This window comes from Cucumis sativus, chromosome 6, assembly GCF_000004075.3.
Source record: "Cucumis sativus cultivar 9930 chromosome 6, Cucumber_9930_V3, whole genome shotgun sequence".
In the NCBI taxonomy this organism is placed as follows: domain Eukaryota; kingdom Viridiplantae; phylum Streptophyta; class Magnoliopsida; order Cucurbitales; family Cucurbitaceae; genus Cucumis; species Cucumis sativus.
The window spans coordinates 11,942,446-11,970,201 of NC_026660.2; the positions used below are offsets into that span (position 1 = coordinate 11,942,446).

General features: G+C 35.5%; 3 protein-coding genes and 1 long non-coding RNA gene across 9 annotated transcripts; 3 read left to right on the top strand and 1 right to left on the bottom strand.

The window, feature by feature from the left end:
- Positions 1-3,252: 3,252 nt before the first annotated feature.
- On the top strand, positions 3,253-9,060 carry LOC101215451 (probable LIM domain-containing serine/threonine-protein kinase DDB_G0287001). 5 transcript variants are annotated; one of them, XR_004217581.1, is made up of 6 exons: positions 3,253-3,804; positions 4,015-5,101; positions 5,670-5,964; positions 8,574-8,604; positions 8,741-8,826; positions 8,930-9,060. XR_004217581.1 is itself a non-coding variant. In XM_031887686.1 (5 exons), exons 1-3 carry the CDS (start codon positions 3,428-3,430, stop codon positions 5,961-5,963), a joined length of 1,758 nt encoding a protein of 585 aa, XP_031743546.1. In that variant the 5' UTR covers positions 3,253-3,427; the 3' UTR covers position 5,964; positions 8,574-8,604; positions 8,741-9,033. The 5 variants fall into 5 exon arrangements, 3 of the variants coding, with proteins under 3 accessions (XP_031743546.1, XP_011657115.1, XP_031743547.1); XR_004217580.1 differs by lacking the exon at positions 8,574-8,604; XM_031887686.1 differs by having other exon boundaries at positions 8,741-9,033.
- A 4,502-nt stretch (positions 9,061-13,562) lies between these two features.
- On the top strand, positions 13,563-22,846 carry LOC101215209 (ubiquitin-activating enzyme E1 1). 2 transcript variants are annotated; one of them, XM_011658814.2, is made up of 7 exons: positions 13,563-13,862; positions 14,101-14,495; positions 15,212-15,429; positions 19,334-20,128; positions 20,392-21,260; positions 21,364-21,796; positions 21,957-22,846. In XM_011658814.2, the coding sequence occupies exons 2-7, from the start codon at positions 14,117-14,119 to the stop codon at positions 22,551-22,553; spliced, it is 3,291 nt and encodes a 1,096-aa protein (XP_011657116.1). In that variant the 5' UTR covers positions 13,563-13,862; positions 14,101-14,116; the 3' UTR covers positions 22,554-22,846. The 2 variants fall into 2 exon arrangements, with proteins under 2 accessions (XP_011657116.1, XP_011657117.1); XM_011658815.2 differs by having other exon boundaries at positions 14,104-14,495.
- Positions 15,438-18,578, top strand: LOC116404336. The gene is made up of 2 exons (XR_004217175.1): positions 15,438-17,999; positions 18,284-18,578. It is a non-coding gene; the product is annotated as an uncharacterized LOC116404336 (long non-coding RNA).
- Positions 22,847-23,789: 943 nt separating the features above from the next.
- Positions 23,790-27,756, bottom strand: LOC101207176 (LRR repeats and ubiquitin-like domain-containing protein At2g30105). Its single transcript, XM_011658816.2, has 10 exons — positions 27,495-27,756; positions 27,320-27,414; positions 26,859-27,020; positions 26,656-26,766; positions 26,476-26,576; positions 26,211-26,348; positions 25,958-26,006; positions 25,758-25,823; positions 24,279-24,398; positions 23,790-24,104 (listed from the first exon to the last, which is right to left on the bottom strand). Exons 1-10 carry the CDS (start codon positions 27,676-27,678, stop codon positions 23,994-23,996), a joined length of 1,137 nt encoding a protein of 378 aa, XP_011657118.1. The 5' UTR covers positions 27,679-27,756; the 3' UTR covers positions 23,790-23,993.

Sequence of the window (27,756 nt, forward strand, 5' to 3'; positions counted from 1 at the left end):
TGTCTCCAGTCATCGAGTAGCAAATCTTCGTCTTGTCTCTTACTGACACACGAACTAAACCACCTCTGTTCCAGATCTCCGACAAGGTCTTTGAAGCAAACCCAACCGGTTTCAGATCTTTTAGTTTTCGTTCAGATCTATGATGTGACACTACGTCCGCTCTGCTCCGATCAGATCGACCTCATTCACTCGCAGTTGCAAAGCCTGACCTCTTTGATTGTGTCTATTCATCTGTTGTCTATTTTGAATAATTTTTTCTTATCTTCAACTGCTCTGGTTTAGTTCGTTCGATCCAACGACAGTTTTCGTCCTGCTCCGACTTTGCTTCCATTTCGACTCGACGAAAGGCATAATTCATATCTCGATTTCGATTTATTCCAATTATGCTTTGTTTTCCCTTTGCTTTGCTTAAAGTTTGTTTTAGCTTGTTTGTGTTTGTTCTTCATGCGTTTCTAATTATGTTCTAGATTTCTTAGTTCTTGCAAACATAAGATTGTGATTTCAAACTTGAGTTTGAGGAAGGGTATTGACGTAATTAAATTATTTTTAGGTGATATTATTCTGGATATATTATTATGATATTAGGAAGGGTATTTCTCTTTGGTTATATATAGGTATATATATATATATAATATTTCACTCTAAAAATATATTTTCTTATTAAAATTAATATCAACTTTCTTATATATATATATATATATATATATATATATTAAATATCTCAATATTCAATTTTTGTTGTTAAATTCACCTTTTCTAATATAATTTGATTATTTCTTAATCAAAATTATACATATCTTTCTTTCCAATTTTCAATATTTTTTTAAAAAAGCACATATATTAACAAGATATGTTATTAAACAAAATTTATACTACATTTTGTTTCGATAAACAATACTTTTTATTATTTCATCTAGTTCTTACATTCTTGTCTATGTATGGATCTACTTTTATCGTACATATTGTTTTTATTCTTTAAAGAATAATAGTAGTAAAAAGCTACACTTTTTTATCATACATATTTTTTTTAATTCTTTAAAGAAAAAGATTAGAATAAAATTGGAAAGTTGGGTAAAATAAAGAGATATATTATAAGTTTTAGAACAAGTAAAAGGACATATAATTGTTCACACGAGATTTTGAAAAAATATATTTCATGGAATTGAACTTAGTATATTGATGAATATGGCGGATACAATCTCTAGTTTTTACTCCTTTGATGTTTTCTCTCGAATACAAGTTAAAACTTAGAACTTCTTGATCTTTGGTCTTCAGGATGTTGTTGTTGTAAGTCGATTTGAACTTCGATCTTCTGGAATTCAAGGAAAGTTTAATCTTTCAAGTCTTCAATCTTTTAGAAGTTGTTGATCTCGAGGTTGATACGAACTTGCACGTCTTGAGAGCTTATAGAAGTTTGAATCTTCAATTCTTCCTTCAACCAAAGACTCCCTCAAATGAATGACAAAAGTCTCTAAATAAAATGGTTTGTATTTGAGTTACAGTTATGTGTAAGTTGTTTGTAGAGAGAGAATTGTTCATACCCATTTTTATTGAATTTGGAACTTACTGCACACACTGACAATAACTAAAATAATGTATTGGGATTCTAACATATACATATACATATGAAATGGATTTGGGCCATGAGGCCCAAATGTGAAAGAGGGATGACTACGCCGCTTCGTTCTTCGTCGGGATCCTAAATATAGAAGCCGACAAGGCATTTAAGAAAATAATGGTTATCGTGGGGTTCACTTTCCTCCGTCCTGTGGTGCACATTGCGAATAATGTTACATGGCCCATGGTCTCAGTCTCTCACACACCACACCCCCCACATGCCTCTCTCTACTTACCCTCTCCTAATTCATTTCGCTTCTTTCTAATTAAATCTCTTTTATATATTACTATTGCTCTTGATATTGTTAGCATTTCAATTTTACAACTTATAAAATTAACTACATGGTTAGCATTTCAATGTTTTTGTATAATGTTGTTGTTTACTATTTACTATCTATGCTAATAGTTTGTAATTCAAACACAAATTATTTCAATTTATAGGCTATTATAGCCTGCACATTATAATAACCACTATAGCGACACACTATAATATGTAAACTAAAAAAAACTATAATGTGTTTATTTTGTTAACTATTCAAATGTGTAACATATGCATCGAATGGACTTTTAGTTTATGAATCTCGTGATCCTAACAAATTTAATGTTTTTTTTTTCTTTTAAAACCAAGTGATTTATTAGATGTAGATTTGCATCTTATGTCTAATGAGACTCTAAGCCTTTTGTTTTATATCCAATAAGAAAATGATGACAGCGATATAATTTTTCTTTATTTCTTTTTATACTACAATTCGAGAGATTTGAACCTCTCATTACAAGATGAGAAGCCATATCAACTATTGCTAATGTAAACTCGCTATATAGTTAGTCAAAGAAAAGACAACTAAAAGTCAATCTTTGTTGAAACATGAAAAATAAAAGAAGGGAGAGAAAAGAAAAAGTTCCAATCACTGAAAAATAAATATTAAATTAATAACTATATTGGATGGTTGAGCAAGTTGCATAAATGAAATTTAAACAAGAAAGAATAAAATATAGCACAATGATAAAGTAATTGTAGGTATAGGTATAGCACAAAAGTTGGTAAAATACTAAAAAGCTCAAATTCAACCACCATTTCAAAGGTTTTTAAACGTTTGCTATTTGAATTGATTGAATAATAATGGTAAGTTGAATTTTGGATAGTGTATTTACAATCGTTTATGAATTTTAAGAAACTAAAAACGTGTAAATTTGAGTTGTTATGAAAGAAGAAGAAAAAAAAAGGATGGAATTATTTGTTTAAAATTGTGTAATAAATAGGGTATGAAGTTATATTTGATATAGGTTAGCAATTTATAGTTAGAAGGGTTGAGTACGCACCTCCACATGCTGTTTAGCATAAGAACATATATAAAAATGATATTCTCGAATAAAAAACAGGCACGTGGATAAAAAAATTGACTAACTGAAATGCAAACATAATGAATTTGTGAAGGTCCCACGTGGCTTTCATAGACATTATCACGTTCACAAATCATACACATCACCATCATGATGATCCACCCCCCGCCGTCACATCACATTGGTGGTACACCATCATCTTCCATGGACCTCACCCACACCCAATACTCACCCTCACATATTTAATGCTCTACCGCCCATGTCATTACCATTCCTCTCTTCTTTAACAACTTTTCCCCTTTTTTTTTTTTTTTTTTTTAACGCTCCATTCACAAATCTGCCACCGTCGCCATCTTCCCTCCCGGAGTTTTCTATCGGTTTCTTCTTCTAATTCTTATACTCCAACCTTCTACCTACTACATGTAGTTGTAGTCAACGGAGTGTGCTTTGTACGGCGATAGGCGGAGTTATGGCAACGGCATTGGAGTGTTGGTCTAGTAGAGCTAGTACTGATGAGGATATGGTGGAGCAGGTGTTGATGAGGACTCAGGATAGATCGGAAGGTTCTAAGCCCGACAGTTCCTTTGCTGTTGGTGAGAAGGAGTCGTCGGCCATGCACAGACGGTTGCAGAGGTTTAGTCGGAATGTTTCCGAGGCGGTTGCCTCGCTTAAAAACTCTTTGAATCTGGATTCTATTCGCGATCCTTCACCTACCAGAACTGAGGGGTCTAAGAAGGCTGTTTGGGGGACTGTTGTACGGAACCTTACTCAGCTTTATCCTGGAAGTCAGTTGCCGGAAAAGCTCGTCTCCAACATTCGTAAGCATTATGATTCGCTGCCTCTCAGGTTTGGACTCTGATTTGTAATGTGTTTTTGTTACTTTAGGGTTTGTCAACTGAGTAGATATATTGACAAAGAACGAAATGTATAATCGGGAACTGTTTGGCGCGTCGTAATGGATGATAGATCAGATGTTTATTTTGTCAACATTTGATAATAATCTTATTGCTGTTTTTTTTTTTTTTTTTTTTTTGTTCGTTTTGGTGGTGTGAACAGTTATGCGCTGGCGGGTTTTGACATGAAAGATGTCTTTCTCCACATCAAATTGATGGAGCAGGCGTCTGTTTATGATCATCCTGCTATACTATTTCAAGAAGTGACGAATCGTGACGTTCAGAAACCTATAATAAAGTTCACGTTCGCTTGCAACTCTTCAGTTTCATGGTCAGCTATGTCTGGAGCGTTGGAGACCGCTGCCATTCGTTGCGAGAAGATACAGATTTTTGAGAAGAAGAAATTTACTCTTGGAGTCATTCTATTTGTAAATCTTGATCTTCAGGAGAAACTCTTCAAATCGAAGGTTGAAAATGCTCTAAAGTTGGCTATTAAGAAGCCAAAAACCACTGCAGTGAAACTCCCATTTGGCTTTTGTGGATGTCAAGAAGGTAACACTGGTGGGAAAGATCTGAGAGAAACTGAGGAGGATGGTGTTGAACCAAATTGCAGAAGTGGTTTTGAGAACTCGAATTTGAGTGAAAATTTACAGATCGAAATGCCCTTATGTACTTCATCTTTTGCTGTAACTGTCGATGAGTGGCAGACAATCCAATCTGGTGGAAATGAGCTGGGTAAATGGCTGCTGAGCTCTGAGAATCTTGAATTCGTTGATCAGATGGGACCCAACTCGTTCAAGGGGGTCTATAAAGGAAGAAGAGTTGCTATAGAGAAGATTAAAGGGTGTGAAAAGGGAGTTTCTTACAAGTTTGAACTCCGAAAAGACTTGTTGGAGTTGATGACATGTGGGCACAAGAACATTCTGATGTTCTATGGTGTTTGTATTGATGAAAATCATGGCTTGTGTGTGGTAACCAAACTAATGGAGGGCGGGTCAGTCCATGAATTGATGCTGAAAAACAAAAAGCTTCAAACCAAAGAAATAACAAGGATTGCTATTGATATTGTAGAAGGGATCAAATTCATGAATGACCACGGTGTTGCTTATCGAGATCTTAACACACAAAGAATATTGTTAGACAAGAACGGCAACGCTTGTTTGGGTGACATGGGCATACTCACGGCATGCAAAAACTTGGGAGAGGCAATGGAGTACGAGACAGATGGGTATCGTTGGCTTGCTCCTGAGGTTTGTTCACTAACTAAAGCAAGTTCCAAATATAGCATTGAACAGAATCCAAACACGTATCTCTCTGCTTTTATCTGAACAAAGCAAAATCTTCTCGCTTTTTTGTGGTGTAATTAGTTGGATTCATTACATTAACCGCATGGGATCGGACGAGTCCTTTTCCATTTAAAGAAACTTTATGTCACTTTCTCCATGATGGTCCAGTGTGTATAGCATATAGCCACGATCGAAGATTCTTTACACATCTATATTGTGTTTATATTTGTCTAGGAACTCTCATTTTCTTTAGACCAGTAGGTGAATTTCACTGCACCATCTGTTTGGCCGCAACTTTGAATTGTTGCGACTGTCAGATTAAATGTTTCAGTTTGTGGAGCCCGCCATCTTAAAGCTCCTCCTTTTAGAGGGAGTCTGCTTCTTTCTTCCAGGGAATTTGAAATTCCTTTAGATCTTATCTCATTGCTATCCCTTACTACTTGCAAGTTTATTTATGTAGTTCCTAATTCAATTGTCAAATAATGACAGAAGAGTGTTGTTGATTTGTATTTCGCTGTCTGGTTTGGAACAGATTATTGCGGGTGACCCAGAGAGTGTTAACGAGACATGGATGAGTAATGTATACAGTTTGGGTATGGTAATTTGGGAGATGGTGACTGGTGAGGCAGCTTATGGTGCGTATTCGCCAGTGCAAGCGGCAGTCGGTATAGCTGCTTGTGGCCTAAGACCCGATGTTCCAAAGGACTGCTCATCCACCTTGAAATCTCTGATGATCAGATGCTGGAACAATTGCCCATCAAAGCGCCCTCAGTTCTCTGAAATTTTATCATTACTGCTAGACTCCAACAACAACAATCATAGATAAAGTAAGTATATTCATTCCTCTCAATCTAAATGGAATCGAAATACCTACACTTATGAAGTTATTGTAAAGGATTCCTTCTTCATGTAGAAGATATGCTCTATGTTCAATGTAGATGAGAGAAGTTTGTGTTTAGATATTAATCCAATTACTTCTCAATGATGGATGATGGATTAAAAATAGAAATTCATAGGCAAAGAAAATACTAATCTCACCATAGAAAACTGGACCTTCTTACCCAGTCCAAAAGGGGGAAGATGACAAAGGAAGATCTTTCTTTTCCCCCCCTTTTTCTTTTTATTTTCTTCAGTGGCTTTGTCATCATCATGCAAGACCATTTATTCTGTGAATGACAAGGTTGTTCACATCTGTATTGTATGAAATAGACAATGGTTTCTTAAGTGATTATTTAATGTATGACTGACGCAGAGTCTTTCTAGCTGGCCATTTATCAAATGGTAGAGATAGGAAAAGGCATGATATTGAGGAGATTCGAAGTGTTGAATCTCTGCCTGAATAGGTTAGTTTGTATAAATTTATTCTTATATTATATGGGTTTAGGTTGATATACTGTAGCTTCATCTTACAATCATATCTGTCTTCTCAAAAATGTAAAAAGAAGAAAGCGTACTCATATTTCTCCTACCTTTATCTTTTATTTTTTTACTTAAAAAGCATATGTGAGAGACAACACACAATCTACTTTTTCAAAACATGAATATTTTGTATGCCAACTATTGACCAAGGTGGATCTTAGGTTGCCTCCATATTTGTATATAATATCTACTTGGCCCATTTATATTTTGTCAAATCAATTGTGTGATTAGCGTGAGATATTGCTGCATTTAAAAAAACAGGTAATCTCTTATTGAGAAATAAATTTTATGGGGAAGAGAAGATACAATTGATTTGCGGGAACATGAACAAAGGAGTAGGCGTAGGAGTTGAGAAGTTAAGGTTGGTAATAAGGGCGGGGCGGGAGGCAAAGATAGATATTTCCTTCCATTCCCGCCCACCTCCATCCTTGCCAATTGAAGGTGGGGACTGATCTCAGTCTGAGGGATGAGGACTCATCTCTGTGGCGGTCACCAGCAGCGATGGTGGAGGCATCGCCGGTGATTAGAGAGAAATGAAGAACCTTTTTTTTTCTAAAAAAAAAAAAAGGCATACAATAGGAAAGTTGATTAAAAAAAAGTAGTAAATATAAAGAAAATAAATAAATATTAAAGAGAAATAAAAAGTAGAAACAAATCAAAGTGACTTAAATATGATCCAAAGTTGCAATCACAAAGCAAAATTGTGGAATAGGCGAGGTTTCCCCAAAACCATTAGAGCACAATTGAGTTTTGGTTTGTTTGTTATATGAATACAATTATATATGAAAAGAGAGAAATGGAAGAAGCTAGTGTTGATTGTTTCTCAATTTTGGCTCTCCTATTAAAATTATTTTTTAAAATTTAGAAACAAGAAATTGGAACATTTATCAAATAAACCAGTTTCTTAAAATTACTTTCATATTTCCATTACATAGATAATAAGAAACATTTACTTCTAAAGTTAGTTATATACTAATTTACATGGCTTTACTACTTGTGCCTTTATAAGTATACTAGTGTATTACCACGTGGCAAGCACGTTTTTCTATTTTTAAATTTTATTTCAAAATTACTGTAGTAATACAGTTTGATTGGAGATAAGTTTATACGAGTTTAATATATTTCTATAAACTTAAATTCTGTTTTTGTTTATTTTGGTTATGTATTGTTTAAATTATTTAATTTATTAGTTTGTTTTGTTTGATTTAGTTTAGAACGATACACGGCTGTTAAATAATCAATCTTCAATCTGTAAGTGAAAAAGTATGTATTTCAACAAATGTTTTACGTAATATAAATAATAATGTGATTCTTTTTTAAAGAAAAAACTATTTTCACCTGATGCATATTACGAAAAGCAATGTTAAAAAAAAAAAAAACTCACTCAATTTGCTACTTGCTATTGAGAGTGTAAATATTTTGTTTACTTTGTTGATTTTTATAATTTTTTCAATAATAATTATTATAACCATGAATACAACAAATTCTTTGTATAAAATGTTTTTCTGTCCACAAATTCTTTGATTTCACCAGTACTTTTGTTGTTGTCAAAGGGACTTCTCTTGATAGAGTTACGTATAGTTGACCATGAGAAAAGACATCTTGAGGACGATAAACTCCTACATTTGGTATTGTATGTCCTCCTTATTGGTAGTCATTGCAAAACATAATCTTGTTGGGAACGGTTTTCTCTTGAACTTGAATGGATACCCTTCGTCGTTTGCAGGACTCATTGGTATTCGTGGTAGAAAAACTTTTTTTCCTGCACTTTGTCCAGTTGCAATTTCTGCATAAATTATATTTTTGCAAAACTCACGATAAACCATTCTAGTTCCATTACATAGACCATTGCCTGGGTCTGAGTTTCTCACTAGTATAACTGGACAATCTTTTTTATGAAACAATTTGTGTGGAGGAACACCATTAGGCAACAATGAGTTGAGAAATTCTTCTTGATAATAGTTATGTGTATCATCAATTGCTTTATCAAAACTCATGAATTCTTTCATTTTTCCAGGAAACAGCTCGATCATTCTTTCATTGATTTGGTAACATACTCATTTGTTGTCGATATAATTGCTCTACCGGTCATGTATTCTGCTGAAGTAGCATGCATTTTGAGATCATGATAAACAATATTCAATAACTTCAATATTGAATCTTCTTCATTTGCACATGTAACAGTGATATTGGTAGGGAGGCAAATATAATCATCTTCTGTTGACAGTTCAGTTCCGTTTCCAATCTTCAACAAATGTTCTGCAAAACGGGTATCACTTTGAGCTCTCATATTTTTAGTTAGTTGGATTTTCTCCATTTTGTTCCAAATGTACGACTTTACCAAACTTTCATTAATAGTTTGTTGTCTTATAGCTCGTGGGACAACAAGTAACATTTGTCGAAAATCTCCTCCAAACACAACACTTTTCCACCAAATGGTTCTGGATTATCCATTATATCTCTAAAAGTTCCGTCGACTGCTTCTATTGTGGCTTTTTTTGCCATTGACGCCTCATCCCAAATTATTACTTTTGCTTGCTTGATCAATTCTGCCTTGTTACTTTACTTAGAATTATTGCATACAAATGACTCATGTGTTTCTAATGGTATATTAAATCTAGAATGTGCTGTTCGGCCCCCTGACATAATTGAAGCAGCAACGCCTGATGTTGCTGTTGCAATTGCAATCATATTTCTTGATCTTATAGTAGCTAACAAAGCACGATACAAAAAATGTTTTCCGGGTTTCTCCTGACCCATCAATAAAAAATAGACCACTTTTATTACTCACAATTCTGTCAACAATAATATCGTATGCAATCTTTTGATCTTCATTCAACTTTGAAGGAGTTTGAATATTTTCATCTGATACTATGATTACAGGTAAATCATACATAGTGATTTGTTTGCCCATTAACTCTAGGAACACTTTTATATCTCTTGAACTGTGTTGCAATTGATATTCTACATTTTCTGGCTCATCTTTTATATAATCATGTAACAATTCATGAGAATATCTTTCTCACAGTTTTCTAACATCTACGGTTTCACAATACACTAAGATTGTTGCAAAAAGTCTTCGAAAAGCATAAGGCATCTCAAACGAAACTGCTTCATCCAAACATTATGTTACACTTTCATCAGATTCTAGTAGTCATTTTCTTTTGCTAAATCTTTAAATGTTTGAACTCTTTTTCCATTGACTATCAACAAGGACTCAAATGACGTCGATCCCCTGATATGATTTATTAGCAAACCCAAGTAATATTTTTTTCCTTCCTTTGGATTTGCTCCTACAATGCATGATATATCTATTCCTTTTTTCCTCTTCTTCAAAATTCGTAATTGTTTGTCCCATACATAATGTTCAGAAAACTCTTTGGATAAAATTTTTTGGACTGTTTCAGATGTTTGACATATAGGAAAGTACTTTGTTATCATTGTTTTTGAGACATGATCCCAACGAATAAGTTTCTTCAAATTTTGATTTTCCCAACAAGAAACACACTACATATTTGGAAGGTGAAATTGTAAGTTTATAACCGGAGGATATATCTCATTCAATTTAAAATCATAAATTCTCCATAGTGCCTCTTGAGTTGATACCCATCTTGCATCTTGATAATCTCTTATTTCATCAATACCTTTATTGTCATCATCATGTGATATATAAACAGCTACTCTATCATGCTCCTTGTAAATATACTTGTATAAATATTTAACTGCTTTCAACCCCGAGCATATTTCAACATTAATGTGTAATTGTGTCTCAAAAGTAGGTATGGATTATAAGGCACAACCCATCGATTATCAAATGTTTTTTTTTTTCTTATTGATAACTGATATAATTGTAAAGATATATTTTTTAACAAATAAATTGATGAAATTAACGTAATTATGAAAGACGTTATAGAGAAATAAATATAAAACAATAAAAAGTAATATTATTATAAATACCTGTGTTCCGTCCTCTCTCCTTCTATATAATGGATACTGAATATGCTTGCAATTAGGAAAATTTATTTAATAGTCAATATTTAATATAAATATTATGTACGAAAAATATAACTAAATTAATATGAACCTCTCTTTTCTTTGTGTAGTTTTCATTCCACTTCTTAATTATCATTTATTTAACTTGAATTATTGCACCTTGATAGCGGCAAACAATTTTTTTTAGTAAAGGAAAGAAAAATAACGTTTTTAAAAAATTATATACATACTCATTTGAGATTAAGATTTTAGGCTGTCTTCCTTCGCTAGTAATTCGAAATTCACGATTTATAGCTTGTTCAATTTATATGCTGCATCTTCTAATTCCTTGACTTCGCTATTTTGTGTCAACGTTATTTCAATTTTATCGTTGACATTTGGATATCTTCTATCAATTTGCTTCACATTGCCATCAATTATCATAATTGTTTTTCCTTTTTCTAACTTTGTATAGAACTTTTCAATTTGTTCATTAAACATGGTTATTTGGATGCATTCTCCTTACGAAAAAAATAACTTTTAAGCATTTACAATATATATATACACACATATATATTTAAAGTTTTTACCTTCTTATCAACTCCTATAACTTATTTTATTCGGAGATGATCTCTTTTTCTATTTTTAAATCGTTGGACAACTAACTCTCTCACCATTGTTTCAAATTCATAATCGTGCTTTCCGTCATCTAATACATAGAAAATTTAAAGAAACTATTAGATTCAAATTTAAAGAAAATTTCCGTCATCTCGTCGGCTCTGTTCTTCAGATCTCATTTGTCATAAGATTACTATGAGAAGTATATGTTACTTTTTAATTATCTAGTTCAGTAGATTATATGTAATAATTGTCATTCTAAGTTAGATGTGGTGTGATTTCTATTTTAGTAATCAGTGTGCAAAATAATATTTCAAATGTTGTAAAACAAAATCTATAAAATATAATATTAAAATAAATATAATATAATTCTTTTTTAATATAATAAATTGATAGAACAATTTTGAAAACGAACAAAACTAACCCACAAGCCCGCAATGAAAAAATATAAAAAATACCACAGTCAACACACAATTATTCGACCACAAGCGCACGTGTAACTCTTCTTTTAAACGATCATCATACGCGATCGTGTAGGAGATTAAATATGATCATGTAGGTAGTATATCAACACGAGCCACATACGTGCGTGTAGTTCTTCTTTTAAACAATCATGATATGCAATAATATAGTTATTTTTAACAATAGGAAAAATGTTTCGTGTAATTCTTCTTCTAAAACAATCATGATACACGATTGTGTATCATTTCCTACACAATCGTGTAATTCTTTTTAACAATGGAAAAAATGATTTGTGTAATTCTTTTTCTAAACGATCATGATATGCGATCGTGTAGAATATTATACACGATCGTATAGTTCTTTTTAACGATGGAGAAAATATTAAACGACATTTAGATCATATAATTAACATATACAGTCGTTTAGATTGTATCAAAGTGATATTTAGACGATTTTGATATTATGGAAGAGAATATGAAGAAAGAAAAATAAAATGAATAAAAATAGGATAAAGAAAATCTCGAAGAAGAGTGGAAGAAATTTGGAAGAGAATATGGACGTAGAAGGTTCAAGAATAAACTATGGAAGGTCTTTTCTATTATCTCCAGTTAAGGAAGACGAACCGCGAAAGACTGATTAATGGAAAAAAAATAGTCACATCTCGGCACCAGTCTCCGACTTGAGATCAAAGGAATGAATCTACACACTCTAACTTATCTTTCTTCTACGAGCAAAGAATAAGAAGAAAGATGAGTGATGAATCGTTTTCAATATTAATGACAAATGTGAAATTTATGAGCTTTTTGAGTTTATTATATAAGACGTAAATATTTTAGTATTTTGTTATGAAAATTGACCTAAAATAAATAAATAAAGTAGTAAATTACAAAAAGTTGTTCAAATTTCATTCCTATTTTAAGATTAATGGATTATGAACATCTATTTGTCTAATATAACTAATATGAAATTTAATTAAAAATTTGTTTAAAACTTTAGTTTATTTATTATTTTGACATTAAATATTAAACTTAGTGGAAATAATTAATAGCTATTTATGGGCACAACATTTTTGGAAACATTAAACGTCACTGGTGAAAATAATAAAACATTTTGCGTTTTTTATGTTTACTGATTTTGGAAAACGATGTATAATAGAAATATCACAACTTTTCTACATTCATAAATATTTTTATCTTTCAATTTCAACCAAAATCTTGAGGGAAGAATCTCCATATTTCGAGAATATTTCAGATTAGTTAAGTAGGTTAAATTATTGTTTGCTTTTCTTTTTTATTTCCATAGTCCTTATAAGTTTGTGAATGTAGTGTTTTTCTAAGTTTGAATTTTTAGTTATTTGATTTAGATTTTATTGAAAAAATGGAGTTTGTAGTTTGAGGCATCAAAAGAAGAGGATTTGTTTGTTGTACACCAATGCTAATACCAACTGTTAATAAATAAACAAATATTATTTGCTATAATCTTTATTATTTTACCTCTATCATTTTTATTTTTCTTTCTTTGTCACAGTGCTTACAATTTTCTTTTTGAACTAAAATAATTTGAAAATTGGTGTTGAGTAGAAATAAAATAAAACATAGGAAGTTTGGGGGAGGGAGTGAGTGAGTGAGGGACAAAATAGTAATTGCATGATTGGATAATTAAAAAAAATGGAAAAGAAAATAGAAAAAAGAAAGTAGTAAAAAAAAAGAAAGAATGAAAAAGGAAGGAGTGAAACAAAGGCGGCAATGGTACAATCCTACATAGCATGAAATCCCGTGAAAGGAAGAGGAGAGTGAAGAGTGAAGAGTGGAGAGTGGAGAGGTCAATTGGAAATACAAATAGAACAACAAAATGAATGGCCCCTTTGATTGGGATGTACCAAAAGTTATCATAATCCTTACCCTACACAACTCTTTCTCTCTCGGGCGTATCACTGCTCTTTCTCTCTTTTTCTCTCTCTCAAAACAAAGCTAAAGAGGGAAGAAGAGAGATGGAATAAGCAGCATCTGTCCCCCCCCCCAAACCCTAAACCATGTCCCTGCAAAAACCCATTTTTACCCTTCTTCTTCCCTTCCATATATGAATCATCCAACCCCTTTTCTCTCCTCTTCTTCTTCTTCTTCTACTTCTTCTTCCATTTCCCCATTTCTCTTCTTCGAGAAACCTCTCGATTCCCATCACATTCCTCACTGTTCCTCCTTTAACCCCCCTTTCATCAGATTCCTTCCTTCTTCTTCGTTCACGGTCCTAATCGGTACGTTTCCCTTCACCCCCCCTTTTTCTTCTTCTCTTAATTACTCTTTTTTATCTTTTAAATCTGTTTCCCTCACTTTCTGGATCATGTTACCTTCCTTAGGGTTTATGGGTCTTCTCCCGATCGCTCTTCTTTTACTGTTTCATGGGGTTTATGGATATGATGTGAATGGATTTTTTCTGGGTTTTCTTGTTTTCTTTGTTTCGTTCCTGATTCTGAGGTGTTTTGGGATTTTCAGCAGCCTACTGCACTTTATGCTTCCCAGGAAGAGAGCTGGTGAAGAAGGTGTGGTTGTAGAAGAAGAAACTGATAACGGTAGTACCAGTGTCGTCATTAACAACAACAACAGTAGTGTTCAGAACGTGGGTGCGTCTTTCATCAAGAAGCAACGGATCGATTCCGATTCTAATTCTAATACCAACGTTGCTGCTGTTGCCACCGTTCCTACCACTGCTAGCAATATTGTGAACGACGCTGCATCCTTGATCATGGCATCGGGTAATTCTAATCCACCGGATATTGATGAGGATCTGCATAGCAGACAACTTGCTGTGTATGGACGTGAAACTATGCGGAAGCTTTTTGCTTCCAATGTTCTCATTTCTGGGATGCAAGGTCTTGGTGCTGAGATTGGTAAATACTCTTATGGAACTCTCTTACTTTCTGCTTATACTGTTCAGCTCCCCTGGATGTTTGCTGTCTGGTGCATGTGTCTTTTGTTTCTCGCCATGCCAGATGTTTCTTCATAAATAAAGAGCAACTCAATGTTGACCCTTTATTCTCGCCATGCCAGAATATAGGACGCTTCATTTATATGGCCTTCTGAATTCTGATTTATTGATACATATTCGTACACTTATCTTTCTTACCTTGAAGCTAAATCTTTTGGTCTTTTATTCTATAGGTCTCAAAAAGTTTGAAACTTGGTTTGATTTAATGATCACTTTTCTTTATCTAGCTTGTGACTAAGATTATGCCTTGCCCTTACAACTCTCCTTCCATAAACGTACATGCATGCTTTTTAGAAATACATAGTTTCGTATCTTATATTCATGTATACATACATTGTTTTTTTGTTTTTTTAATTTTTTTTATTTTTTGAGCTCTCGCAACTTCTGACAATATGGATATCTATAGAACCATGGTTTTGGATTTTGCACAATGGTAAACACTAGATCATGTCACAATAGAGCTGATTGTGTTTTCAGTTTTTGCCTATCCTTGTGATTTTATTTGGATTTCATCTATGTCGGTATTTTCTTTATGCATGCTTGCCTGCTTTTGGTTCTTAATGTTTGGTTTCTAAGTTTTCTGTTTTGATATCTTATTTTATCGCCCTGTTTCTGCAGCAAAGAATGTTATTCTTGCTGGGGTGAAGTCGGTGACCTTGCATGACGAAGGTGTAGTGGAGTTATGGGATCTATCTAGTAATTTTGTATTCTCAGAGAGTGATGTTGGTAAAAACAGGGCGCTTGCCTCTGCTCAGAAGTTGCAAGATCTCAACAATTCTGTTATTGTCCACACATTGACGTCTAAATTGGTGAAAGAACAACTTTCTGATTTTGAGGTATACTTTTTGGCATATTTTCTACTCATTTCTTTTAGGAGTGCATATACTCATTTGATGATATGAAACTGCATGTGATAATAACAAAAATTACGTTATGAACTGGCAGAGGTTGAATTGCATTCACTGGAATTCGAAGCCCAGTTTTTAAACCTGTGTGCCTTTTGTTTTTTGGTCTTGTGAAGAGACTAATGAACTCCAAATGAACTGTGTTCATACATTAAGTGAAAAATAGGAAGTTTAACGAACAAGTCCTACATTTCACTTCCAAGCCTTTGCATTTCTCTATTTATTGTCTGAAAGTTTGACAAGAACTCTAGAAATTATGGTCATCTAATTTGAGCATCCCACACAAGCAATGCCAACTTGTCTACTCTTCATTTTATTTGCTTATAATTGTGTGCTTGTGTCTTCTATTCTAGTATGATAGTATCATGTATTATTGTTATGCTTCTGACATAGTGGAGCATTTCTATATATTAGCTTTCTGAGCACAAGATTCATGACAGAACATCTCTAGCCGCCATCTGAAATGGTGACTGACACCTTCTCATGCTTCCGAACTGCCTGTTGACTCCAAAGTTCAGATCTCCCACCAAACCTTGTAGGGTAGAAAAACAAGGCAACAAGAGTGCCTTTTGTTTTCTTGCCACAGTTATACCAATTTGGTATGAATGTGAATTTTGGAGCCTTGGTTAGAGAACCCTGAAGGATCACTTTTAACTCTTTTAGGGTGATATGTTTCCAAAGTGCTGTCAGGATGTCTATTGGCATTTGAAATTTTCTTCAAAGTGGCCGTGATTGGTAATATTACACACCATATAATATTATAATCAGACACATCTTGAGGCATTGCCTGAATCTTTTGTTACTGGTTGAAAGAACACAGTGGTAGGTTGCCGTTGTAGTTCTTGTGGAAGTCTTTTAAAAAAGATCTTTTACTATTATGGTTCATTCCAATATTTGAGGAATCCTAAACTTTCTTATTATTTGTAGATGAATTTGGGAGAATTTTTTGTGCAAGAGGACTATCCAAACTGGTAGTGGGCTAGGTGGTCGTAATTTTTTTGAAGGAGCTTTTGCGACGATTTTGTGGGGCCCAAAGTTAAGCATTTATGTGCCATCTTTATTTGGTTAGAGTTATAAAAGTTTCCTTAGTAGTAGTGGGCAATAGCCTAGTTTCATCAAGTTCAGACAAGGGTGTGATCAAGGGAAGGTGGGTAAGGGGCTAGTTCATTTGGCTTACCTTCAGGTTTTTAAAGTGTGTGTGTGTTAATCTCAACAGGTTTTTGTCTTGTTTTCAAGGGATTTTTGGGCTTAAGATTAATGGAGGTTAGAGCTCCAAAAAGGTATAAATTGCTGTTCCCTTATAGGAGTGCCTGTTGGTTGGTTCTGAAGCAGGCAAGTTCCCTTATAGGAGTACCTTTAGCTCCCCTAGGGTGGAAAGTGAGGAATTTGAATTTTTGGAACCATCTTGGTTAAAATGAGAATAGATTGTTTGCCTTGTAGGGAGTTGTCGTTTTTCTTTTTCTTTCTCTCTGTGAAAGAGGAAGACCTACACTCATCCATCATGTGTTGAGACGAATGCCTACCTTTTTCTTGTTGATTTTTAGGATTCTGATCTTGGTAATCCCATTGAGAAAGTGTAGAGTGCTTTTGGGAAGGTGTTGACGAAGGGGAGATCCCACCTGGTCAAGTGGCGGGAGGTGGTTTGAAACTGTTTGTCGAGGAGGTTTAGGCATTGGAAGCTTGAGGTTACATAACAAGGCTTTTTTTAGTATGTGGTTGTGGTGTTTCTTCCACACTGGGGCATAGGGTTATATTGGGATATCCAACATCCTTTCAAGTTGTGTGAGGATGGTGGTTGCTGGTGGAGATTCTTAGCTAATCTTCTGGAAAGCCTTTACTCGGGGGTTTCTCCTCTTTTCCTCAGTTTATGCATTGTTTTGTTGGGGATGGTTCAAAGGCTTAACTTTGGGGGATTGTTGGGTGGGGGAAGAAATCTGTGTGTTGTCTTGCAATTTTACTATATCTTCTAAGAAAAAAACCCTACAATTATATTGTATTTCAAACTTAAGGTTGCATTTGGTAGCTCGATGTTGTTGTCCCTTGTCCTTCCTTGCTTCCCTTAGACTTTTGGCGCCACTTTTTTTCCGGTCTTCTCTCCATTTCGTGAGACCACCAAGTGTGCCTAGGAAAAACGAGTGTTCGTTTGTGGTCTCCATATCCTTCTAGAGGGTTGTGCCATTTTTCTTTCACTTTTTGTCTGCACATTCTACCTCCCCAATTGTCTCTACTTTTCTCTCTCACTAGTAAGTTATAATTCTAAATTTCTTATGAAGGTTAAGGTTTGTGTGACAAGTTGTACATGAGTGGATACCTTGGATTATGTCCAAAGGGATGAGCTTTGGAGGCCTCTAATAACTTCTTTTGACGACGTTTTGTTGCTCCCAAATTCATGTTGCTGTGATGATTCTTAATTCATGTGTTGTAGGAGGAACTTATGTCATCACAAGTAGAGACTAAAGCAAGCGTTTGATATCCGTGAGTGTCTAGACTAGGTTACACAGGTCAGTGCTATATAACTAAACTTTCCTTAAATCATTAGCTTAAACTTTTGGATAAACTGGTAGTTTAATAACACGCACCTTGACTCATCTCATAGGTCAACTTGTTTGAACTTGCAACATTTGGGTCTGTATAATATTAAATTTTAGGTAGGTCCTGGACAGGTGGCTACCATGGATTGAACCCGTTGCTTCTTAGCCCTTTATCAAACTCATACCCTTTTATTCTTCTGGAGGTATTCCAACTGGATGAGTTATGTAAACCTTTCTTCCTTCATTTTTTCCAGCTATGGTGCATTCTTTGCTGAAGGCTTGAGGACAGCTCGATAATTTGTTTTGGGATTGCCGATTTTCTCTGTTCATTTTGGATTATTGGAGAAAATCTCATTTGACATCTGTGAATTGTGATGCTTGGGGTAGGGTGGTGGTTTTTGGCGGAGATGTGTTTTTACACCCCTTGATTAAGGAAGAAAGGGTAAAACCTTGTGGCGAGCTAGTTTTTTTCTTTTGATTTTGAGGTGCCTAGGTCACCAGACATTTTTGTAGTTGTGATATATATATATACACACATTTTGGATTGAAGTCGTTTTCTTGTAGTTTTCTGTGGACTCCTCTTGCTTGGGCTTTTTATTTATTTGTTTGCCCTTATTTCCTTTCAGTTTTCTTCATGAAAGAAAGTATCTGCAAAAGCAGCTAATAAAAGCGTGCTTGTGATCTAAAGAAATTGAAAATTGAAATTAAAAATGTGGTTGACTTTTGGGACATGATAACACAACAACAAAGATTTTATAGAACTTTCAGTTGATTGCAAACTCATAGAAAGGATCATGACATCTGCCAGTCAAGGGAAGTATTATAGTTGCTTGATGCAGGCCATGAACTCAGTAATGGAAAATTATAGACCACCCGCAGTTTTATTTATTAATAGTGGCCAGACGTTGGCAAATAACTTCCTTTGCACTTACTCATCTTCTCTGAGCTGGTAAACGGAGTAGACAAACTGAAGGTATTCATGCCCTTGTCTGCTCCCAGTTCTCTCTGGACAGCATGGTCAGCTTCACAGTTCACACCAAAATACCTCTCGAAAAGAAGATTTTTCCCTTTCCTCAGTTGTCAGCCCTATATAAAAAGGTTTTTGATTTATTAAGACTCAAGGTGGGGTCTCAATCTCCTGGCCTCACTGGCTAGTGAAATTTCTTACTTTCTTAACCGTATTGTAACAAATTGCTGGTTTCTGTTACTGGAGTTTACATCTTTTACATCAACAATGTGTGCTTATCTTTCTTTTATACGAGTTCCACGCACATGATTTAACCTTCCATGTCTGTTGGATGCAGGTTGTTGTCTTCACTGATACTAGCCTTGACAAGGCTATGGAATTCAATGACTTTTGTCACAACCACCAGCCTCCTATTTCATTCATCAAGTCTGAAGTTAGAGGGCTCTTTGGTTCAGTGTTCTGTGACTTTGGGCCTGAGTTCACTGTTTACGATGTGTATGGAGAGGATCCACACACTGGCATAATTGCATCCATTAGCAATGACAATCCTGCACTTGTTTCCTGTGTTGATGATGAGAGGCTTGAGTTTCAAGATGGAGATCTTGTGGTGTTCTCTGAAGTTCATGGTATGACAGAGCTGAATGATGGGAAGCCGAGAAGGATTAAAAATTGCAGGGCCTATTCATTTACTCTCGAGGAGGATACTACAAACTTTGGTAGCTATGAGAAAGGTGGCATTGTAACACAGGTGAAACAGCCCAAGGTGTTGAACTTCAAGCCATTAAGAGAAGCAATTAACGATCCTGGTGATTTCCTTCTGAGTGATTTCTCCAAGTTTGATCGTCCTCCTCTCATACACTTGGCATTCTTGGCATTGGATAAATTCGTGACGGAGTTGGGTCGCCTACCAGTTGCTGGTTCTGAGGAGGATGCTCAGAAGCTGATCTCTGTTGCCAGTAACATTAACGAGAGCCTCGGAGATGGGAGAGTTGAAGATATTAATCCTAAGCTTTTGAGACATTTTGCATTTGGTGCCAAGGCAGTACTCAATCCTATGGCAGCCATGTTTGGTGGTATTGTCGCTCAAGAGGTTCTCAAAGCATGCTCAGGAAAGTTTCATCCACTTGTCCAGGTTAGTAGATGTCTTAGTGAACCGACCTTTGTGTTGAAATGCTTGGGACTTTTTTTTCCAAGAAGTTTCTTTAATGTCTCGAGAGTTGCCCATAAGTACACACATGTATAAGTATGCATCTCTCTCTACTTACACGAAATAGATCATAATCTATTGGAACCAGTGAAGTAATTGCAGCTGATCATGTTTGAACTTTACCTGCAGGGATTGTCGTTCAATTACTCTTTCTTATGTTCTCATGTTATGTTCTTTCTAATATGCAGTTCTTCTATTTTGACTCAGTGGAGTCACTTCCCACGGAATCATTGGATGCCAGTGAATTTAGACCCTTGAATAGCCGTTATGATGCACAGATTTCAGTGTTTGGGTCTAAGCTTCAGAAGAAACTGGAAAATGCCAAAGTGTTTATGGTTGGATCTGGTGCTCTAGGCTGTGAGTTTTTGAAGAATCTTGCACTTATGGGAGTTTCATGTAGCAGCGAAGGGAAGTTAACAATTACTGATGATGATGTAATTGAAAAAAGCAACCTTAGTAGGCAGTTCCTTTTCCGTGATTGGAACATCGGGCAGGCCAAGTCCACTGTTGCTGCTGCTGCTGCTGTCGCAATTAACCGACACCTTAATATTGAAGCTTTGCAGAACCGAGTTAGTCCTGAGACTGAAAATGTCTTTGATGATAGCTTTTGGGAGAATTTGAGTGTTGTAGTTAATGCACTAGATAATGTAAATGCAAGGCTGTATGTTGATCAAAGGTGCTTATACTTTCAGAAGCCACTTTTAGAATCTGGCACTCTTGGTGCTAAATGCAATACTCAAATGGTCATTCCTCACCTGACTGAAAACTATGGTGCATCAAGAGACCCACCTGAGAAACAAGCGCCCATGTGTACTGTGCATTCATTTCCACACAACATCGATCACTGTTTGACTTGGGCTCGATCTGAGTTTGAGGGATTGCTTGAGAAGACACCTACTGATGTGAATGCTTATCTATCTAATCCCAGTGAATATACTTCTGCAATGATGAATGCTGGTGATGCTCAGTCTAGGGATACTTTGGAGCGAATTCTTGAGTGTCTTGATAGAGAAAGATGCGAGACATTTGAAGACTGCATTACATGGGCTCGTTTGAAGTACTATTCTTCACGATCTCAACTTTCATTTGTCTCCACTGAACCTCTTTTATTCTTGAGTTGTCCAATGGTATTAATTCCTAGTGTGTTATTATTTTGACAGGTTTGAAGATTATTTTGCCAACCGTGTAAAGCAGTTGATATACACATTTCCTGAAGATGCTCAAACGAGTAACGGGGCTCCATTCTGGTCTGCTCCAAAGAGATTTCCTCATCCACTGCAGTTTTCAACTTCTGATCAAAGCCACCTTCAGTTCGTTTTGGCGGCTGCTATACTAAGATCAGAGTCATATGCCATTCCAATTCCTGACTGGGTCAAGAACCCCAGGAAATTGGCCGATGCAATTGACAGAATTATAGTACCAGATTTTATGCCCAAAAAAGATGCCAAGATAGTGACTGATGAGAAGGCAACCAGTCTATCTACAGCATCTGTTGATGATGCTGCCGTCATTCATGACCTAGCAGGCAAATTGGAGGAAACTTGCAGGAAGTTACCAGAGGGATTCAGGATGAAACCAATCCAGTTCGAGAAGGTCTTTCTTTAAACAATTTATTGACAACAGTTCTTTTACGATCATCTTTGGGAAAAAAAACAGAAAATATAAGTAGAAAGATAGTTTTCATCAATTAATTTTTTTTTGAGTTCTTAGAATCAATTGTGTAAATTTAACTAGCTTAGTTTCAATGGTGCAGGATGATGATTCAAATTTCCATATGGATCTCATAGCTGGGCTTGCTAACATGAGAGCGAGGAATTACAGCATTCCTGAAGTAGATAAGTTGAAAGCCAAGTTTATCGCTGGAAGGATCATCCCTGCCATTGCAACCTCAACTGCAATGGCAACAGGTCTTGTTTGCCTTGAACTGTACAAAGTTCTTGATGGCGGCCACAAGGTGGAGGACTACCGCAACACATTTGCCAACCTTGCATTGCCTCTATTTTCCATGGCTGAGCCAGTGCCACCCAAGGTGATTAAGCACCGGGACATGAGCTGGACTGTCTGGGACAGATGGATCATCAAAGACAACCCTACTCTCAGAGAACTTATTGATTGGTTGAAAAACAAGGGATTAAATGCCTATAGCATCTCATGTGGTAGCTGTCTTCTGTACAATAGTATGTTCCCTCGACACAGAGATCGAATGGACAAGAAGGTAGTCGACTTAGCTCGAGACGTTGCAAAGGTGGAGCTGCCTCCGTATCGTCGACATTTGGATGTTGTCGTGGCATGCGAGGATGATGAGGACAATGATATTGACATCCCTCTTGTGTCTGTTTACTTCCGTTAGGTACTCTTTTTCACTGGATCATTCTTGCGACCTTGGTCAGACTTTGTTTTTAAAGTCTTTTATAAAAGAGTTTAGTACTGCTCTAGAGCTCATGAGTATTAAAAAATATTTAATGGCCGGACACAGTTGATATATTCATACATAAATTTGGAAGAAACTTTTGATTTGTGCAATATAAATGTACCCTTCTCGTATGGACGGTTGGAGCTATCTCCACCAATCCACTGGCTTTGGGGATGTTCAACTCCTCTCTCACTAAGATAAGTTGAAAGTGTTTTGCTCTACTTTACCAATTTCTTTCTTGTTCTTCATTGGTATATTAACATTCTCATTTCTTGCCTACCAAAAATTTCTGAGCGGTCTTAATGTGGAAGGCTACTTGTTGTGAAGTGAAAGTTTTAAACTATGATATGTTGGGAGTTTAATCTGTTCTTAGAAATAGAGAAGGAAGTATTTGTTTGATTGGGGTGTTGCTTATGAGTTCTTGTGTATAATTATTTGAAGTGTTCTGCCTCCCTTGTCTTGAAGTATCAAAATATTGTGTGTGGAGAATGGAGATGATATGGATAGTTAGTAGTTGGTTAATATTGTGCAAGATCAAGATGAAGGAATGAAAAATATTAGTAAGCATGTTCTCTATTTTATTTTATTCATTTATGGCAAAGAGGTCAGGGGATACTGGGAAAATTGATAATGTGAGATCTACTTGTACTTAAATTGTCCCGGAAATAGGCATACTCTAGCAACTGATTGCTTTTCATGGTTATTTCGGAAGATTTATGTAGATGGCCACCTAATAAAATACAATACTTTTTAAAACCTATAAAATATGGCAATGTGCTTGTGGAAATATTACTTAATCTAAAAACTTGGCATCCCAACTTGTCTAATTGCATACACTATTTTTCACGCAATGGAAACTTATAATTTGATTTCTCTTCTTAAAAATCCTCGTCTAATTTAATTGTCTCCTTCAATACCCCCACTGAAATTACATACCTTAGAGATTCGTCATTTTCCACTTTAGTGACCTTAATGCATCCAAAACGTTTGACTTTTGTTTAGTTCATGAATTGTGAAGCACAATTTAAACTTGTTACATTGTATTTAAATTCCAACAATATTGGAACATAATATGTACTTTATAAATAAATATGAAAATTAGATTTGATATTTTAATTCTGGATTAATTTGTTTTATATGTCCCACACTACCATTGATATATAATAGATACTCTTGCGTAAACCTAAATGTATTGTAGAATATAAAACTTTCCATATAAATTATCCCCAAACCAAATTCTGAGAAAACAAGTGTTTTAGAAGATGATGTGAAGGCCTGTCCATCAGGAACTAAAACATAAAAAACAAATCATCTAACCCCAACACCATAATCTAACGAAGATATTGTCGAAATAAAAATGGCAATGAAGCGCTTTTCTCAATGTTTATCAGCACCTTCATCAAAATCAGCCTGGTTCATTACCCGAAAATCCAGTTGTTTCTGGTGCTTTAAACGGCGACGTTCATCAAAAGCTTTCCATCCTTCATACTGTCAAAAGAGGGAATCAGATTATTCAAGGAGGTGCAAATTGATTCGAACAATGATTTGAGTCTATGAAATAAAGTAATGTGATATTTGACGAGACTTCAAATTTTGAAGGTGGGGAGTATGTATTGTACTACTGCAAAATTTGTCTGAACTAATTCCAGCATGAGTGCATACCTGTCGGAGAAGGTCTATGGTGATTTCTGTGTTGTGGAGATCAAGGGTAGAGAGTTGGATACACATCTTAAATAGTGTAGAAGGTAGGGACGTTAGGCCATTATGATTGAGATGCAAAGCCTGCAGTGATGACATAATAATTAACACAGAAAACTCCTATTGACGTTTGTACAAACAAACCTTGTACCTAGATCATGCAGCTACTACTTATGAATCCTTATAATACAATGTAAAATAAATAACTGAAAAGATTAGTAGCTGGCTTGAGTTCAATAACTCGTTTAACATGAAATCAGATCCGTTTGGTTATGTTCAAATTTTTATGATATGATATAATCTCTCTATATTAATAGTCTATACTTGATCGCTCTTGTGAGTCAGATTTACACATGAGCCAATATTTGAGGGAGGTGTACATGATTAATATTCCCCGAACCGACGGTATAAGTTTTAGGCCAAGGATGGTTTAATGGTTATTATTTTCCATTTGTAGGTAGCTCGTCGGAATGTCCCTTCATGAAGTGGAAGTTTGAAGGACTATTGAGAAACACCATCAACGGCTAATGGTTAAAGCACCAACTTACAAACTTAGATGCTTTTTTTGGAGTTACAATTCAAATTGTGATAGCAATTTGATGGTCATGCGGTTTACCCCATGAAATTATTCGAGGTTTCTAGTTGGGGAGCAAGGTTTATGGAAACTTACGTTTCATTAAAAACACCTGTTTGTTTTGGCGGTAGATTGACACCTTATCTACGCACATAGTTTCAACTTAGCGAGGCTTTTTTTGTTGAACAATGGCAATTGCCAGTCTATCAGAACACTTGAAGAAGATTGGAGGAAAAGGAAGAAGAAAGGCTACTTCTCAAGCTGGATCTTGAGACAGCTTGTAACTGGAATCGATTGAGATTTTCTTTAAATCTCAAGGGCTAAGATTTTGGAGATATTCTTAGGTGCTTCAACGGATTTTCCCTTTCAGCTGAATGTAAGACCAACGAGCAAGATTTTAGCTTCAGAGGAAAGAATCAGAGTTACCCTCTCTCTCCATTCTTATATTTCCTGGTGGTGAGTCGCATCAGCCAGTATTGACCAAGGTAATTCTGTTACTTCCATAAATACTTAGTCACCAGTTTGGGGGAACAGGTAGATTATTTCCCATAGCAGAGTTACCTTAAAATTAACTGGAAAACAGAACCTAGAAGTTTTAGGATAACTGCAACTAGATATTACATAGATTGCGACATGCATTCTATTTAAATGAGTGTTTTCAGTTTGCAAAGAAAGAGAGAATAGAAAGAGTAGACAAGGGAATTTCATGTAAGTTGCTCCCAAAGAATTATCTAAGAGCAACTTCTAATGAAAGAAACATGCTTCTATTTTACGTATTCTGTATAACGTTCCATAATTTCCACTATTGGATAATAATCGATCATTCGAAGAAAGTATATGATTTGAAAGATAATGAAGTGGGTAGGAACCTTCAAATTGAGCAGGCAACCTAGTGTCTCGGGTAACTCTGACAGAAGATTTGATGACAGATCCACCTGTGTACGATAGCCAAGCATGTCAATATTTCTTGGATGGGGGGAGGGGAGGGGGGACAATGTTAGGAATCAATCTTTCTTAAACTAAAAAGAAGAGTGCGAAAGAATGGTTCTTTTAAAAATAAGCCTTGTACCTCTGTAAGAGAACTACATTCCCCAATGGTTGAAGGAACAACGCTTATCCTGAGCCATGTATGGAGAGAGACGCATTAATAATAGATAACAGTGGATAAAGTTATTTGCATTAGATAAACTAGGAAATGTTTATCTGCACCACAAGAAGAAAAAAAGTGTAAATAAATTATAAATTATCTAGTGAGGATCTCCACCACAATTATAGAGTTTACTGATGAGGAATTTGTGCGAGTATATGCGGCTCAATGTTACCTATTATGGCCGACTTTCAAAACTTCCAGTCGGGTCAAAAATTTTATTTCATCTGGGAGACTCATCAATTTGTTATTGTTCACATGGAGTTGCTTTAGTGAAGTCAAACTCCCAAGTGCAGAAGGTAAAGTAGTTAACCTGCATCAACCAACTTAATTGATGTTAACGGATCAGTCGATAAAGAATACCTAACTTGATCATTTTTTCTTCTGATATTGCAAAAATTAGATATCAACTAATCCTTGAAACAACTGAAGCTACTTACAGATTATGAGATAGAGACAAAACTGTTAGATGCTTCAAAAATGGAAAACCATTCCAACTTATAGACTCATCAGATATCTCATTAACATTCAGCAACAATTTCTGCAGATCATGATAAAATTGGAGAAATTTTACAAAGATAAAATACAAATGTGAAAAGGAAGACAGGAATTAACTTCACCTGCAGTTTACTTAGACTGCCAACTTGAGAAGGAACACGGTTAATAGAGTTGTTGCTCAAATCAAGTACTCTGGCTGAAGTTTCACAAGACCACACTTCATTGGGAATTACCTATAGGAGATTTCAATGAAGATTTCGAAAGAAAAAAAAAAAAAATCATCACAAATTTGTTTTGTTCTGCGAAAGGATGGTTTGATCTATACCTTCAAATTGCAGTCAGATAACGCTATCACTCCAGTGGCCTTCCATCTTTCAAAACGGCTTTTATCTACAGGTACACGCTGTTTCTCATCAACCAATTTACTCGCATTTTGCACACTCCTTTCTCTGGGACGAGTTCTCGCTTCTCGAAGGATAGGGCCATCCTATTCAATCAAATCCAAAGAGAGAACTAATTGCAAAATGCCTAATCTCAAATCCACCAATGTCCAAATGAAAACATATAACAATATACATTCCATTTAATTTTCAACTGCAAATCAAATATACGATGAATCCACAAAGCTTAACAGACGAACCATCTTTGTGGCAGTTTTAACAAATTAACCCTAAGAAGTAACACAAGCGGAAGAGAGATGTAATAGGAGAGATTGAAATAAAGATTTAGCAAAATTGAAATCCAGATGCAAGAAATAAGAATTCAATTGAAAATGAAACGAATTACCCCTTGGTGTAGTCCCTGAGAAGCCATGAGCATCATTTTCGCTCCATTAGCCACCTCCGACGCCGCCAACGTCATCTCGTCCGCCAAAACCTTCCCTGAAATCACATATCACGAACTTACTCAATAAGAATCCAATACTGCTCACGTCTCTCAGAAAAAAATCTTCCACCACGACCTTTGAAGATGAGCTTCTGGCCACGAGGAAGGACATTGGTTAAAGGTTGAAGAAGGGATTTGAGATCTTTCACAGTGGAATCGGGGGGAAGAGTAATTGGTATTGACTTTCCGGTGAACTTGACGTTGATAGAGATAGACTTTCGATTGGGTTCAGATGTCGTGGCCGTCGCTCCGACCTCCATTTCTGGGTGCCTGAGATTCTTCCTTTAGAACTACAAGTCTAAGACGATGAATATTTATTTTTCAAAATTAGTTATTTC

What these genes read in the sequence shown, in the direction of transcription:
- LOC101215451 (XM_031887686.1), top strand. Translation starts at nt 3,428, where the DNA reads ATGGCAACGGCATTGGAGTGTTGGTCTAGTAGAGCTAGTACTGATGAG. An exon ending in TATGATTCGCTGCCTCTCAG is followed by an intron (nt 3,805 to 4,014) that starts GTTTGGACTCTG and finishes TGGTGTGAACAG; the next exon opens with TTATGCGCTGGCGGGTTTTG. An exon ending in ATCGTTGGCTTGCTCCTGAG is followed by an intron (nt 5,102 to 5,669) that starts GTTTGTTCACTA and finishes GGTTTGGAACAG; the next exon opens with ATTATTGCGGGTGACCCAGA.
- LOC101215209 (XM_011658814.2), top strand. Translation starts at nt 14,117, where the DNA reads ATGCTTCCCAGGAAGAGAGCTGGTGAAGAAGGTGTGGTTGTAGAAGAA. An exon ending in AGTTTCATCCACTTGTCCAG is followed by an intron (nt 20,129 to 20,391) that starts GTTAGTAGATGT and finishes TCTAATATGCAG; the next exon opens with TTCTTCTATTTTGACTCAGT. An exon ending in AACCAATCCAGTTCGAGAAG is followed by an intron (nt 21,797 to 21,956) that starts GTCTTTCTTTAA and finishes TCAATGGTGCAG; the next exon opens with GATGATGATTCAAATTTCCA.
- LOC101207176 (XM_011658816.2), bottom strand. Translation starts at nt 27,678, where the DNA reads ATGGAGGTCGGAGCGACGGCCACGACATCTGAACCCAATCGAAAGTCT. An exon ending in CTCAGGGACTACACCAAGGG is followed by an intron (nt 27,021 to 27,319) that starts GTAATTCGTTTC and finishes TTGATTGAATAG; the next exon opens with GATGGCCCTATCCTTCGAGA. An exon ending in TTGAAAGTCGGCCATAATAG is followed by an intron (nt 26,007 to 26,210) that starts GTAACATTGAGC and finishes TACATGGCTCAG; the next exon opens with GATAAGCGTTGTTCCTTCAA.